The sequence below is a fragment of the Limulus polyphemus genome, unplaced genomic scaffold, assembly GCF_000517525.1.
Source record: "Limulus polyphemus unplaced genomic scaffold, Limulus_polyphemus-2.1.2 Scaffold604, whole genome shotgun sequence".
Taxonomy (NCBI): Eukaryota; Metazoa; Arthropoda; class Merostomata; order Xiphosura; family Limulidae; genus Limulus; species Limulus polyphemus.
The window spans coordinates 18,237-36,222 of NW_013666214.1; the positions used below are offsets into that span (position 1 = coordinate 18,237).

General features: G+C 34.3%; 1 protein-coding gene across 1 annotated transcript in view; it reads right to left on the minus strand.

Moving 5' to 3' along the window:
• Positions 1-17,986, minus strand: part of LOC106459406 — a gene marked incomplete at its 3' end in the record, with an annotated part of 37,581 nt that overhangs the window by 17,321 nt on the left and 2,274 nt on the right. The window contains exons 2-10 of the mRNA XM_022385912.1: positions 15,604-15,696; positions 13,175-13,399; positions 12,623-12,883; positions 9,499-9,717; positions 8,624-8,785; positions 6,185-6,329; positions 4,900-5,060; positions 1,845-1,922; positions 252-431 (exon numbers count right to left, since the gene is read on the minus strand). Coding sequence (XP_022241620.1) covers positions 252-431; positions 1,845-1,922; positions 4,900-5,060; positions 6,185-6,329; positions 8,624-8,785; positions 9,499-9,717; positions 12,623-12,883; positions 13,175-13,222 — 1,254 coding nt within the window. The remainder of the gene's footprint in view (positions 1-251; positions 432-1,844; positions 1,923-4,899; positions 5,061-6,184; positions 6,330-8,623; positions 8,786-9,498; positions 9,718-12,622; positions 12,884-13,174; positions 13,400-15,603; positions 15,697-17,986) is intronic.

The following is a 17,986-nucleotide window of genomic DNA, read 5'->3' on the forward strand; positions in this document are numbered from 1 at the left end:
ACCTCCTAATACAAGAATCAATCAACAATCGTAAGAAGATGGAAAATGTTATAAAACTCAGTGGCGGAAAATTAATTCACCTCCTAATACAAGAATTAATCAACAATCGTAAGTAGATGGAAAATGTTATAAAACTCAGTGGCGGAGTTTTTTTTTTCAGTTTTCTTTGGTGTTGTACAAAGAAGTAAGTATTTTTTTACTCGATTATACCTATATACTATTATAGTACATTTGTCAGCCATCTTCCTTACCTTCTGGGCTAGGCAATCATTGAGTGGTAGCAGATGAAGACATGAACGACCTCCACATCCTGGTATGCCGTGTTGTACACAAGTCTTCTTGCATGGGCATGACACGCAAAGACAGAAGTACAAACGTTTGTACCAGCTGTTACGCAATTTTTCAAGCTCAGCTTCCAGAAGATGGCGCACCTATGTTATTATTCTATGTGTTAATAATTCCAGGCAGTGAAATATTTTACAGTTAAAGTTATACAATATCAACAAATGGCTTAACAATGACGTTTAAACGAAGCAATATTTGCAGAGAAAACTTTGTTTGTTATTTGTTAAGTGCAAAGTTACACAATGGGCTCTCTATGGTGTGCCCACCACGGATAACGAAACCCGGCTTTTAGCGTTATAAGCCTTAAGACTTGCTGCTGAACCACTGGGGAAGGGGGGGGCAGTGATTTTTGAAATAAATTTAATGCTCAATAGAAAACAACAAATTTTGTACGTTTAGTGAAAAAACCGTTCACCAAGGATTTTATAAAATCTATTATCCATTTTAACAGTACGAAAATGGAAATAACATTCCGAATTTAGCTTTCGCGTTACATATTTGTGAAGTGTCGTTAAGTGAAAAAACCGAAAGGAAATAAGAAGAGCTTTTCTAATTTAGACTTTTTTTTGGGGGGGAGGGTATACTGGACAAGTTGGCTTCAAAATAAAAACAAACGTTGGATTTATTTGTGAAACGCACGGCGGAAAAAATAAGAACGCACAATAGGAGTCTCTGTGTGTATGTGAACTAAACGATAGTTTTTAAATATTAAATTATCCTCATATGACTCAGTGGTAAGTTTGAGGAAACATATAAGACTAAAGTTTGGGGTTCGACCTGTAGAGCAAGCACAATGTAGATAACCTACTAGGAAGTTTTGTGCTTAAACAAACCAAACTAATTTATCAGTATTTTTGGCTATTTTCAAGCATCCGACACAGTAAGGGTTAAAGTATACGATAATTGCTGAGTAAAACAATTCACTTTTGGTTTTATCTATTTATATATTACTCTTAAGATTAAAATAAATTCGATGCTAGCAGCTGGGTGTAGGGTAATAGGTTAAAATAGGTTTCTAAACTAACTTGTATGAAACAGTTATTTATCTTTACGTAAATTAGTTCAGGCATGTAAAATCATTATTTCAGGTTAAAATAGGTTTCGAAACTAACTTGTATGAAACAGTTATTTATCTTTACGTAAATTAGTTCAGGCGTGTAAAATCATTATTTCAGATTAAAATAGGTTTCTAAGCTAACTTGTATGAAACAGTTATCTATCTTTACGTAAATTAGTTCAGGCGTGTAAAATCATTATTTCAGGTTAAAATAGGTTTCTAAACTAACTTGTATGAAACAGTTATTTATCTTTACGTAAATTAGTTCAGGCATGTAAAATCATTATTTCAGCGTCATATACTTATCTACCTTTAAGTAGTCCTAGCTCAAGATCACGTGATTTCTTTGTTATAACACAGAGCTAAAACAAGAAGCCAAAAACACGTATATTTTATTACATTACGAATTAAGGTAAAAACACGGAAAGGTAGATTATCTTACTTTCTCACACACTTGTACTGAGGGTGGCCTGTTACTCCAGTCTGGGTGATCAGCTTTGAATACTCGCATTACAGTAATCTACAAAGAAAATCAGAACAAACAGTTAATTGTATAGTTTAGATATTAACAACATAAAAGCACGATCTGAATTCTGGAGTCATAATGATAGCTTAATTCTAGGTTCAGTGTTGGTATGTAACTTCACACAGGCTCGGTTGACGGAAACGTCGTTGGTAGGTAACTTCACACAGGCTCGGTTGACGGAAACGTCGTTGGTACGTAACTTCACACAGGTTCGGTTGACGGAAACGTCGTTGGTAGGTAACTTCACACAGGCTCGGTTGACGGAAACGTCGTTGGTACGTAACTTCACACAGCCTCGGTTGACGGAAACGTCGTTATGTTAGATTTGGGATTTATTCGTGGATTTTCAATATGTCTCTAATCTATATATATAAAAACCTCCCAGATGTTTCTAAGATATGTACATGACCGCCATGCTTAAAAATCACCCAGAAACGTCTAATTTATATGCGTGACTCTCATGCTTAAGAATAACCCATATGTTTCTAATTTATATGTCTAACTATATGCATAACTTAATAGAAACTCGGTTGACCGAAACATCGTTATGCTAGATTCTAGGTTCAGTGTTAATATAACTGCACACGGATTCGGTTGACCGAAACGTCGTTATGCTAATAAAACTGTTTCTGGCGTATTTATGAAGTATTCCGTCCACGTCAAACAGATCACATTCGACACAACGATAATTCTACATCATGAGGATAACTCATGCCTTAGCGTTTCATGTTTCATTTTAAAATATTTCTTCCGTCTGAGTTGAGATCTAAGATATGTTCTCAATTGTAGTCACAGGAAAGTAGTTCTACGTAACTTTGTCCCAACAGGTAAATGTTGTTACCTTGGCCCTAGTAGAATTCATCTATATATCTATTTTTATTTCCACGTAAACAAAAACAAAAAAACTGGTTGTTTGGTGTCAAACTTGTAAAAACTGGTTGTTTGGTGTCAAACTTGTAAAAATTAGTTTGGTTGTTTTAATAAAAAGTATCAAAAGTATCTATCTATCCATCCATCTATCTATCTATCCATACATCTATCTATCCATCCATCCATCTATCTATCCATCTATCTTATCCATCCATCTATCTATCTATCCATCTATCTATTTATCTATCCATCCATCTATTTATCCATCCATTTATCTATCCATCCATCCAATCTATCTATCCATTCATTTATCTATCTATCCATCCATCCATCTATCTATCCATTCTTCTATCTATCTATCCATCCATCCATCTATCCATCCATCCATCCATCTATCCATTCATCTATCTATCCATGCATCTATCTATTTTCCATCTATCCATCCCATCCATATATCTATCCATCCATCCATCCATCTATCTATCTATCCATCCATCCATCTATCCATTCATTTATCTATCCATCCATCCATCTATCTATCCATTCATCTATCTATCTATCCATCCATCCATCTATCTATCCATCCATCCATCCATCTATCTATCTATCCATCCATCTATCTATCTATCCATCCATCCATCTATCTATCCATTCATCTATCTATCTATCCATCCATCCATCTATCTATCCATCCATCCATCTATCTATCCATCCATCTATCTATCTATCCATCCATCCATCCATCTATCTATTCATCTATCTATCTATCCATCCATCCATCCATCCATCTATCTATCCATCTATCCATCCATCCATCTATCTATCTATCCATACATCTATCTATCTATCTATCCATCCATCCATCTATCTTATCCATCTATCTATCTATCTAGCTATCTATCCATCTATCTATTTATCCATCCATCTGTCTATCTATCCATCCATCTATTTATCCATCCATTTATCTATCCATCCATCCATCCATCCATCTATCTATCTATCCATTCATTTATCTATCTATCCATCCATCCATCTATCTATCCATTCTTCTATCTATCCATCCATTCATCTATCCATCCATCCATCTATCTATCTATCCATTCATTTATCTATCTATCCATCCATCCATCTATTTATTCTTCTATCTATCTATCCATCCATCCATCTATCCATTCATCTATCTTTCCATCCATCCATCTATCCATTCATCTATCTATCTATCCATGCATCTATCTATCTATCCATCCATCCATCTATCTATCCATCCATCTATCTATCTATCCATCCATATATTTATCTATCCATCCATCCATCTATCTATCCATTCATCTATCTATCCATGCATCTATCATTTTCCATCTATCCATCCCATCCATATATCTATCCATCCATCCATCTATCCATTCATCTATCTATCCATCCATCCATCTATCTATCCATTCATCTATCTATCTATCCATCCATCCATCTATCTATCCATCCATCCATCTATCTATCTATCCATCCATCTATTTATCCATCCATTTATCTAGCTATCTATCCATCCATCTATTTATCCATCCATTTATCTAGCTATCTATCCATTCATCTATTTATCCATCCATTTATCTAGCTATCTATCCATCCATCTATTTATCTATCCATCCATCTATCTATCCACGCATCTATCTATTTTTCCATCCATCCATCTATCTATCCAGCCATCTATCTATCCATTCATCTATCTATCTATTCATCTATCTATCTATCCATCCATCCATCTATCTATCCAGCCATCTATCTATCCATTCATCTATCTATCCATTCATCTATCTATCTTCCATCCATCTATCTATCTACAGTGATTAAATAAATTATTATGAGCAATTAAAGAAGTCCTTCTTGCCAAACAGAAAAAAAAAAAACACCTTTGAATAATGACATTTGATCCATGTCTTCCCGAACAATATAGTAGGTGAAACGTCAGATTCCCTTTCTTGAGAAGGTAACACAACCTTTGCACGCTTTAATTACAGCCACGACACGTGAAGATTATATTCCAAATAAAGTTAAAGTAGAGTTAAAGTAATACTTGCGAAAGTTTTAGAGTAACCTAACTTACCATAATTTGTGCGTGAGCAAACAGAGTTTTCTCAATTAGTAAATCATGTCCCGGATGTACAGCAATTCGACCCTGATCAGCAGATAATTGAGGTAACTTTCTCCATTCCTGTCTACATGCCCAGTTTCCAAGTCTCGCCACCAGGCGGGAAAATAACCCTACTGGAATATCCAAATTGTTGCCATTTAACAATCCATCTTTACATCTTTTTAATTTTTTTTTGTATAGTTTAAAGGGAAAATTCAATATGAAGTTTGTTTTTCTCATAATGTTATTAATCAATCATATAAACTAAGAAATTAAATCTGACATAGATTCGAATATTAAGTACTTTAGTATGAAATTCTGAACAAAAAATAAACTTACTCGAGAAATCCGAAGTAAACTAGGAAAATTTTATATCATTACCAAAAAAACTAGAACCTGTAACGATTAGACTTCATCACCTGGATTCCCTTGCTTTTATCATTTTATTTTAATATTGTTTATTCTCTCTGTTCGTTTGTATTTTCCTTAATCCGTTGATAAGCTAATCTTTCTTGTCCAATCTGTTATATTTATCTTCACTAGTATTAAATCTTACCATTTCCCTTAATCCATTGTTAAGCTAATCTTTCTCAAATAAACTGTTAGGTTTTCTTATAATTATTAGTATTATATGTCACCATTTAACTTAATTCTTTGATAAGGTAATTTTTTCAACCAATCTATTAGGTTACATTTATTTTTACTGGTATTATATCTTACCACTTACCTTAATCTACCATTAAGGTAATGTTTCGCAGGCTAGGTACCAGGTTTCTGTATTAAATTATTTATTAATTAACTGTGCCTTTACCAAACCTATAACTAATTATTTTTTTTAACCAGAATATTAAATCATAACATTTGTGAACCACCCTTCGTGTATTACATTATTAAACCAGCCTGGAAACTTGTCATTTATTATAATAACTACACTTAATTTTTAGTTAAGGTCTTTTTCCTAAATTTCTGCGAAATTATGCTACTTTAAACACGCTAGTAACTCAAAAGTTTAATTTCACCCTAAGTCTACATCCATAATCTTTGGTAACCCCTCTCTTAATCTACCTGTAACATAACTAGTCTCTTAAATTGCTTATTAAATTAAATTAAATTAAATCAGTCACTTAACCAATATGCATCTTTGTTATCACCTTTTTTAACCAGCTTATATATATACACGTATATCTTAGGCTTAGATTTATGAAAAGCTTCGACAAGTAATTTTGACATGATTGTGGACTGCATTGGTAATGTCTACCTGGTAACAAGTCATGAAAGTCTATGTACAAGCGTAGACAGCAGGACTCGTCTGTTAAAGTCGTGGTGTGTGGTCTCTGTTTCCTAGCAACCCAAGGAATCCAATATATATTGTCCAACTTCTTGTCGACGCTGTCTGGGTCCTGCTAAAAAAAAGCAGAGAGTCTTTAAGTTATTTTTGAGGTTATGAATAGAATATTTAAGTTCTCTGTATTTTTCTCTTTCTCCTTTTTGTATATACACAACGAAAACACAGCAGTTATTCTAACTGTTTTGAACAATTGCTTGAACTTCGAAAGTTTCCAGACGATGATAATTTGAAAGTTTTATGTTTTCCATTCATTATTCATTAATTTGTATGTTATTTTTATTATTTTAGTGTTAATGTGTAAAGCAAAGAGGAACTAATATAACAAAGTATCTCTCTCTTTCGTGACTTTTAATTTCAATCAGGTGAAAAATGAATATAGGACAGATAAATTAAATTACAATACAAACTACACAATTAAAGGTTAGATTGTATGTTACTGAAGAAGATACTAGCACAGAAAGCTAAATGTTCCAGTGATCATGCTCATATCTGCTTCGTCTACTTCTTAACAATGGCACTACAGTTTTATGAGATAGATCAGGGCTAGTCGGTGAACAAACATTACAATGTTGACCCTCTCCTCTTGTGCAGCCTGCAATAACCTAATATATTGTATATATATAAAACGTTAACACACATGCTTAAAGAACAGAAACACAAAAGTCCATTAGAGATGCTTTAGAGACTTGACCAGTATGTGATCAAACTCCAAAACACGAAAGTCCGTTAGAGTTGTTTTATGGACTTGACGAGCATGTGGTCAAACGGGTCTAATATGATTTCAGGTTTTTTTTAGCCACCTGCTGCTATTGATTTTGAAGTGTGGCTGAAACTTGTTAACATTTGGCTCAGCTTCAAATCCTTGTCTGTTATCTCGTTGATGATACAAGGAGGTACGTACAACTGCGTTGCAATGATTTTATTGAGTCGGGGGGATATTTTTCATAACCACAGGCTTTACTTTACGAATGAAACTTTTTATTACGATTGGCTTGACATGTATTTACAGTGCTTTATGTATTAAACGTTCTGCTATGCTAGTTTTTCCGTTTCTATAAAGATTACTGAAGACCCTTTTTATGTTATTTAACTTTACATCTACAATAAAAAATTTTACAGTTTTATGTAAATATTTACTGATGTTACTATTTTGAAATTTTAATAGTATATTTTGTAAAACCTATATATAAACTAGATAAGGAGTGGAAAATTAGCTACGTTTATCAAAAATATTCATAATAATAGAATAATTTTGTTTTCTAAAGCTAAATATTGAGTTGAGTAACAATTGTAATAATTTTATTCAACAGAATATATACCCAGTAATATTTATTCAAACTAATTAGATCATGAATATACGTTCCAAGTAAATAAGTGTGAGCTTCAGGATTATTATTTTTTCTTCCAAAAATAAGCTTTAATAAAATCACAGATGTAAGCTAGCAACAACAGTAGAAGAGTTAGCACTCACTGGGATATCAACAATCTTTGTGATTAAGAAATGAGGATCTCACTGATTGATCATCGGTTTGTTTGATTGTTGTTAAAACATCGTATTTTTAATTGTTTAAAGGAAATATATCCACTGAAAAGCTGTTTACGATATTAAGTATCTTTGTAACCTTCGTATTTAAAACTATAAAGTTATTATAATACAGAAATTAACAATAGTTAAAACAATAAAGTTATTATAATACAGAAATTAACAATAGTTAAAACAATAAAGTTATTATAATACAGAAATTAGCAATAGTTAAAACTATAAAGTTGTTATAATACAGAAATTAATAATAGTTAAAAGAATAAAGTTATTATAATACAGAAATTAATAATAGTTAAAAGAATAAAGTTATTATAATACAGAAATTCACAATAGTTAAAACAATAAAGTTATTATAATACAGAAATTAATAATAGTTAAAAGAATAAAGTTATTATAATACAGAAATTCACAATAGTTAAAACAATAAAGTTATTATAATACAGAAATTAACAGTATGTAAAAGAATAACGTTATTCTAATACAGAACGTGACGGTCAATCCCACTATTCGTTGGTAAAAGAGTAGCCCAAGAGTTCGCGGTGGGTGGTGATGACTAGCTGCCTTCCCTCTAGTCTTTCACTGCTAAATTTGGGACGGCTAGCGCAGATAACCCTCGTGTAGGTTTGCGAGAAATTTCAAAAACAAACAAACAGAACAAAGAAACGTCAACAAAACGTCCTTCGGTGGGTGAGTAGTAGGCTTACGTACTTACAAAGCTAAAATTCGGGGTGCGATTCCCCGTGACGGACAGAGCCGATAACCTAATGAGGCTTTGCGCTAGAACAAATCAAATCTGTTATTTGTACCTTTTCTTCTTTTCCAGGTTCACACAAAAGATCCAGATTTTCTAGAATTCCAATGAACGTCTGCTTGCAATCTGCAACATCACTCCATATTGAATTAAAATACTCATCAGTAAGATAACCACTGGTTGCACTAGTACATTCACTTTGGTTCTCCTTCGGTTGCTAAGTAAAATAAAATCAGCGCATGCGTTAGTTATGTAAAAATCTTTTGGGTTGTGTAATGTTAAACAAATACAAAAAATAAAACCAACTCATCGAATCTTCTAATCTTCTGCGAGAAATAGAAAAAACGTGATCAAACTTGCCTCGAGCATTAAGAACAGAGCAATAGTATCAGCACCTACTAATATTTCTAAAAACAGTAGTGATTAAGAATTTAGTTTTTCTTGTCGGTTATAACCAAACCACAAAACTTCAAGCTAAATATGAGCTGCATGTTAACGTTTCGGATTTTAAATTAAAACATAAGACTTGTTCAGGACAAATTAAACACATAAAAACTTCACATCCGAAAATATAATCAATCATGAGGTTCTTGATTAAATAACAAAAACAACAATTTTCTTTGGGAAGAAAAATATTCTTATTTTCAAATTGAATTATTCGGTGATGAAACTTTCTTCATAAAACTATGGCAACAAGCCCCAAATGAATGGCTTTCTTAGTTACTGCCCGGTTACGGCTTCTGCATTTCTTAAGACGAAAGCTGAAAAGTTAAGTTCTAAATAACAAAGTTATTCGTCTGGAAAAGTTTTTAAAGTAAAAAAAAAAAATATTGATTTGCCTTTTAATTATTTCAAACGAAACATATATATGTATATATATAAACACACATATAGAGTCGTAAGTTAGTATACCCTATAAATGTAACCTACCTCAATTTTAGTTGATATTAACGAAGGGTTGAAAACTTTGTAAATGTGGTTAATGAACCACTGGGGGCTCAGAACAGCGATTCCCTCCCACTTGTCTCTGGTTCTGTCAACTAGATTACAGGGAAACGATAAGAGTTTTCCCTGATCGTGTAAGAAGTCCAACATTGCCCAGAACTCGTCGTCTTTGCCAATTCCTTGTCTTTGGGCGATCTCATAAAGCTAGGAAAAACAACAAACCATCACCATAGATTTGAATATTGTATATGTTTTCCTCCTAATACTAATTTTCATGATGACGTATCACGTATATAGCAAATTAACTGAGAACCGGTATGATCATTTCATAAAAAAAATTAACTAGGAGCTGGGCGTGGCCAGTGGTTAGCGTGCCAGATTGTAAATCCGACGTACTTCGGTTTCCGTTCCGTTGAAAGAAAAAATCGCGCTCTACACTTTGAGGTCGTGAGTGCGTTATAAGAGCGACAATCAAATCCCATTATTCGATTACAGTAGCCTAAATTGGCGGTGGGTGCTGTTGACTATCTGCTTTCTTTCTCTAGTCTATAAGTTCAGAATTAGGGATAGCTACCGTTGATAACCCTTGTGTAAGTTTACGTGAATATCCGAAACAAACATTCTAGAATTACTTACATATCTAGGGATGTTTAAATTGCAGCTCAGAATGTTGATTCTACGGCTTGATGGACAAATTATGTTAATTTATTCTATACATTATATTGTTGAGATAAAATAATGAATCACTGTCATAACACTTGCAAGCCAAGAAGAAATAAAAAACGTTTTCTATTTTTATTTGAAGTTAAGCACAAAGCTACACAAAGGGCTGTTTGTGCTCTGCCCACCACGGGTATCGAAACCCGGTTTCTAGCGTTGTAAATCCGCAGACACACCGCTATGACACAGGGGGTAACGTACATCGTTTTGTTATGCTGGTGTAATAGAAGACTGTTCACATAGAATATAGGTATGTTCATCAAGGCATTGTATCGCATATCCCCTAAATTTAATGTAAAGTTTCGGTTCATTACTAAACACAAGAATGTTGTGATGATTATTAAATCAATTGTAGTGATTATTTTGAACAATTTAATAAAGTAAATGTTTTTCAGTTTCAAATGATTATAAAATGCAAGGTTGTTTGATGAATATTACATTAATAAAGTAAATGTTTTTCAGTTTCAAATGATTATAAAATGCAAGGTTGTTTGATGAATATTACATTAATAAAGTAAATGTTTTTCAGTTTCAAATGATTATAAAATGCAAGGTTGTTTGATGAATATTACATTCATTATTTGGTATTTTCAACACAAACTGCATCCTAAGCGACAGATGGTCTAAAAAAAGACCAGTTCAAAAACCACGAGGGTCAGACATAGCACCACCACCCACAATTTGAAAATGCTCACTAGAGAGAAAGCACCCAGTTAACAACTCCCGCCGCCTACACAATTACTCTTAGCCGAACAGCGGAATTGACTATTGCGGTTACAATAACACAAAGCTAAAAATACGGCGTATCGTGACTCGAGCCCTGGATCACCACACCATCATTTGAGCAAAATTAATAAGCAAAAGTTGTGAATTTGGTTTAAACGTTAAGTAGTGTTGATTAGGCTTAACAAATAATGATAAAGAAATGAATAACTATATTACACCAAATGACATTTATGAAAATGACTGTTTTTCAAAGACACGTACAAATATGTACAAGGAATGTCTCTCTGCCTTTTCAAAGCTGGAGGACAGTACGAGTCAGTACTTAGTACCAGCTATCGTGGATAAATCAGCCACTTTTTGTTAGTTTATGACATCCTGTGTCCGTATCGTAATAGTAAAAACAAAAAAAGTTGTTAAAAAAGCAACTTAGGGCAAGCAAAATCACCTTCCCAACACCTTTAAGGTGTTTGAAAGGTTTTAGTAAGGGGAGAAAAAACCTACAATTTCCTTATTAAATTCTTTTAAACCCCAAAATACACCTAAATAACACTTCTTTAACACTCATACAAGTGTGGGTATAAAATGGGCTTAAGTGCTTCATACAGTAGGTGAGGCAACTTCTAAAAACGGTTGCGCACGTTAAATTAAAATGATTTTGAACATGCGATTCAGTAAATCGCGTGTTAATCACAGCCTATATAAAGTCACAAGAAAATGGTATGTATTAGAACTGCATGATGACATTGTTTGGCATTCGTATACCGCTTTCAGTAAGAGTATGTAACAGCCCTTTCCGATGTAAAATATTTATACACTCAAATCATAAAGATGTGTTCAGATCGAGAATTTAGAATTTTCAAGACAACGATAGCCCTTGTACTTACTTGCTGTGGAAAGCGAAGAAATATGGATCAATTTAAAATTTCCAAGACAACGATAGCCCTTGTACTTAATTGCTGTGGAATATGGATCAACCTTGGAGACCAGGACCATTCAGAAAGATATCTGCAACAAGTCGTACTCCAATTGTGATAAGCGAAGTGCGGCGTTTTTTTAACAGGTGAAAACCTACGAACACAAATGTTAGTAGCAAAAACTCTCCACAAGCCCCAAACAAAACAAGAAAGATCCTTTTCTGGCAAAAGCGCCACAAATCACTTGTACAAAGCTGCTTCCATAACTTATCCATTCAACCGTCGCATACCTCAAGCATCTGGAAAATGAAACGGCTATTTATGTTATTCCATACGAAGACATACATGTAAAATCACAGGAAGAATCGCCTATATATGGATTTTTGTGTGATCGGTCTATTGAAAGTAGCGTTAAGAAACTGTTGTCCTCGTACACTAGATGGATTATGGAGAGTAAGTAGGAAGAGGTAATTTTGGAAATAACAGCCTTACGACGGAGCTGTATGCAATGGAAACTACGATGCAGGGCTATTGTCAAGTTGCACGGTCGTCCGATAGAACACGACCGGACATGACGACCCGCACCGTTACGATGTTATGAGGCTCTAAAATCGCATTAATATAATGTACTAAACTTCTGTATAATATAAATATCTTGACTATGCCTGTTTCAGAGAGAGAGATCAACATAATCTATTTTACAATCTGTTTAACCTGTAAATAACATCAAGAAGGGCTACACAAGTTACCTGACAGTAGTTTGCCATGTAAACGTCTTTCTTCAGCAAATTTGCCATCTCCCTCTCAAAGGCTAGCCATCGCAAGGGAACTTCTACAGGCATCTGGGGTTGGTTTACAGCCAGCATCCTCATCGTCTCTCTTAGTCTCTCCATCTGTTCTTCCAGCATCTCCGTATCTCTCCAGTCGAGCATAAAACAAGTGGGTACCACGTGGTGTTTATACGGAGAATCCCGAAGACTTTCTCTAATTTTTACAAACATTTCTTCCGCCTGAGGACAAACAAATGCTATAGATCAAGATCATTCATTTCTGATTGATATAATAACACGTTATTTGTACTCTGCCCTAGCTGTTCAACTGAACGTTTTAAATCCACGATATGCATAAATCCGTAGAAATTATAATGCCTAAAGTAACAGTTATGAAAACCAGTGAAAACAGAGTAGCAACATAAAACAATAACCAGAAACGATCAAACTGGTTAGACATATGTCTAAACAAAACAAAACATTTTACTGAAAAAAAAGTAATACTATACTGTTAGGCATTTTCTTTAATACCATGATATGTTGCCTTTCTTCGGTTATGTTATCTGATTTTCTCAGCATTCCAATAATAACCACGGGGGGTCGAAGTGCAGGAATTCCGTTTTTTTCCTCTGGAAGATTGTCTTCATCAGTATCACTGTTGATTTTGTTATTCTGCGCAACAGTCAAATAAAGCACGGTCAGCCATGCGTGAAGCAAACTTAAAGGGGTAAACGTTAAATTCGCCAGGGGCGTTGTCTGTAACAAGAAAAGTTATAATTAGAGTTTACCTCAGGAATAAAGAGTAACTGTTAGATCAGTGTATGAAATTGTAATTTAATACGTCAAGTTGTGTATCTAGTATCGCAGCTTCAGCCTTCAGACATGTTGTATTTCATGACATACAACCAACGTGTATCGTATAAAACCGTTCACATACCAATAAATATAAGTGTACACATCAAACCCAGAAACCTCGTAGCCTTCCGTGAAATGTACTTAGAAGCTAGGAAGATAAACAATGGGTTATTACTGCTGAACAGGGGTGGACGTGGCTTAGTGATTAACGTGTCGGGCTGCGTATTGTAAGGTTCGGGATGCGAGACGTGATGTCGATGGATACGCTCCGCACTTTCAGGTATAGGGGGCGTTATAAAAGTGGTACTCCAGCCCATTATTCGATTCAATGAATTGAGCAAGGCCTTTGTGGCGGTGGGTGCTTCTGGCTGGCTATCTTTGACCATACCGTTTGGCTCATGTGCGCATAAGTTGCTGTTCAGGCAAAAGTTTCCAGTTATTTTCACTGAACTTATTTTGAACTCTACACTATTAACTGGCGTAATGCAGGTTATTTTAGGAAGAAATTGTAAAATATATTCAATACAACCAACGTCTTACAGTTGAAACCATGCAGTTGAAATATTATTATGCACTTAGGTATTGTTCGTTTAATAATATTTCTCATATTATTATTATCATGATAAATCGTACTAAGAAGAAACGGCTTCGGCGTTATACGCTTTACAACTTACTTACACAAAGGGCTATCTGTGCTCTGCCCACCACGGGTATCGAAACCCGGTTTCTAGCGGTATAAGTCCGCAGACATAACGCTGTGTCGTTGGGGGCAACAATTTACCTTCAAAACGAAAACCAAACAACTAGTTTTGGGTAAAATATTCTCAGCAACTAGAGTAACATTTTTAATTACTAAGATATTTGTATATCATAAATTCCTTTATAGTAGATCGTCTCTGTATTGTCGGTATTATTATATGCTGAATATTAACAAGCAACTTAGAACTGTGATTTTTAATCACTGGTCCGCAGATATGTGATAAATAAAGTGACAGAACATTCATTTGTAAATCGTTGTGATTTTTTGTTTGTACCTGCGTTTTAGTTGTCCGAAAACCGGTCGCTGCTGATTTTGTTTAGTCGTTTGCTGTTAAGCACAAAGCTAGACAATGGGCTATCTGTGCTATGTCCACCACGGATATGAAAACCCGATATTCAGCGTTATAAACCCTCAAATTTACCGCTTAGCCTCTGGGGAGCCCGGTCCCCAGTATCGAAAAGGTTGAGAAACGCTGGTATACAATGTCTTAAATAATGAAAAATAAGTTTATATTCGCTTTATTAGTTTTGGCCTAATAATAAATAGCACGTTCAGCATTTATTTTAGATTTCCTTAATGAAAATTTACATTAAACCTATTAATTTTTACCTGCAAGCAAAAGATGCATAATAAAGAGTAGAGATTATTCGAGTTTAAATATTTGATAAAATTATTCAATAGATGGCGCTCTCACGAAGTGTCAATATTTTTATGAAACAATCAAGACTTGATAGTATAGTAAATTTTGTTTTATTCACTTAAATGTCATTATCACAGGTTTAGATTAACGTAGTCCTTCCTTTTGACTTTATTTTGCTTGACAGTTTAACTATTATATATATATATATATTATGCCCCCAGTGACACAACGGTATGTCTGCGGACTTACAACGCTAGAAACCCGTGGTGGGCAGAGCACAGATAGCCCTTGTGTAGCTTTGTGCATAATTAAAAACAAACAAACTATATATATAATATTATCCCTGTTTTGAGTTAAATTTGTTTGTTTTGAATTTCGCGCAAAGCTACACGAGGGTTATTTGCGATAGCCGTCCCTAATTTAGCAGTGTAAGACTAGAATGAAGGCAACTAGTCATCACCATCCATCGCCAACTCTTGGGGTACTCATTTATCAACGAAGAGTGGGATTGACCGTCACATAATAACGCCCCCACGGCTGAAAGGACGAGCATGTTTGTTGGGACGGGGATTGGAACCCGAGACCCGCAGGATTCGAGTCAAGCGCCCTATCCACCTGGCCATGCCAGACCTGTTTTCAGTTAAAATTATATTTTAAAAAACAATTTTTAATTCTCCTAAAATAATAGTAAGAAACATCTCTTACCTCACTAAATCCAGTTACGTTGGTGATTGGCTCATCAACAGCGCGGTTCAAGTCTAGAACATAGACATATATAGCCTGAGAAGTTGCGAATATCTAGAAGAAACATCAGGTCAATAAATGAAAAAAGATCAGTATCAAAGAAAATTTAATCAGTAACTTCTAAAACCGACAGGGTGTAATAAAAAATACTGCCCCCTGTGGGATATTTTGTTTTATGTCTATTTCAGGTGTACTAACCCTAAAAAGGCTATATTTGATGCAATCTGAAACTTCTACATGTGTTTAATAGTTCAAGAACATTTGTTGCCCTACATATTTTCACAGGTGGTGTTCTACTTTTGTTTTACTCATAAAAACATGTGGCTTCAGTTTCCTCCTAAAACATTTCTTCGTGACGTCACAGACAATCGTCATATTGAACAAGAACAACAAATCTGAGAACCTTTAGGTATACATTACTGATTGTACTTGTTACATGAAACATTTTATGATTCATCTAATCATATTTATATTCATTGTATGCTGTCGCTATCTGCAAATACAAAAAAAAAGGAAATTCGATCGCTCATATAAAAGTTTAATTTTAAAAATTGAATTAAAATTCAGCCACGTTAAAACAGCAAAAGATACCGTATATTTCCAATTACCATTTCTGTCTAAACTGATTACATTTTTCGATGGAAGAGCGTAATTACGTTAAGCTTTAAGTTTCAATACGTAACTGCTCTAGTATATTTCTGTTATTACTTACAGAGAGATCGATGAGACGTTCAGTATCGTCTTATGAATATATATAATAACTGTCCATTGATAAAAATTGTTTACCTCTAATAACACAGGCATAAAAGTTGTAAATTTCAAAAATAATATTCATTTTTTTATATCACGTCAGGATTTTTATAAATGGGGAAGAACAAAAAAAATCTTACTTAGATCAAATTATTATTTCGTTTACTACATTGAACATTTTTTTCATTACGTTTGTTAACAAATATACAAACAAACTGAAGAAAAAGGGAAGAACATTGATGTTAAACAAATATGCATCCTCATTCATCCTGATTTTTTGTGTGTGAAATCTTCGTCTTTTAGTCTCAAAACTACGTCTTCTTTTATGTATTGCGTTATAACGTTTTGTGAAAAATCTATACGTGATGAAGAAAAATGGATATCATTTTCGGATGTAGCGTACACGAATTACTGTATAACATGTAAAAATTTCAAGACAATAAAACCATCGCAAGCCTGTGGTATTAATCGTAGGATATCAGAAACTTGGAAAGTCGTAGTTTTGTGAATGGCTAAGCCTAAAACACAAGAGAAACAGATAAAACAGTTCGAGGGTCCTTTACAAAGATAAAGTCTCTTCATTTCATCCTGATTGATGGTTAGAATAAAAGCTCACTAGAACGTGAAAGGCCCGACATGACCAGGTGGTTAGGGGCGCTCAACTCGCAATCTGCGGGTTCGAATCCCCGTCACACCAAACATGCTTGTCCTTTCAGCCGTGGGGGCGTTATAATATGACGGTCACTCCCACTTTTCGTTGGTAAAAGAGTAGCCCAAGAGTTGGCGGTGGGTGGTGATGACTAGCTGCCTTCCCTCTAGTCTTACACTTCTAAATTAGGGACGACTAGCGCAAATAGCCCTCGTGTAGCTTTGCGCGGAAGTCAAAAACAAACAGAACGTGAAAATACGTCATTATCGTGGAAAACAACAGTTCACATGCTGTGCCTGTGGAATTGAAAATAAATAACACTTTATACGTAAGTTGGCTGATCGACAATGATTCAGATATATATATATATAAATTGAACCGCCTTATCAATCATTCTTAGAGCTTTAAGGAAGTTATAAGTCACGTATGTCTTTCTACAAAACTCGCAAAGAAATAATTGTATCATTTCAGCTCTGGTATTATGCGAAAGGCTTCGTCGACAGCGGCGTGCGGTTAAATTGCTATTATTTCTTCTAAATGTGATGCGGTACAGCACAAACCACAGATGTATAATGTGCTTCTGACAGAACTTTATTTGATGAACATGATTACACCATTTTAACAAGATATAACTAGAAGGTGGAACACAGTCAAAACAAATATGTCTAAAAGACGTTAGATAGATGAAGTACACAATGAAAACTCAGCAAAGTGCGTCGAAATGTTTCAACGATATTGTGATTATCTGACATTACTGTTTTACATTAATAAACAATAGAACTTGTACAACGATATTGTGATTATCTGACATTATTGTTTTACATTAATAAACAATAGAACTTGTACAACGATATAGTGATTATCTGACATTACTGTTTTTTCTAACTGTTTTACATTAATAAACAATAGAACTTGCACAACGATATTGTGATTATCTGACATTAC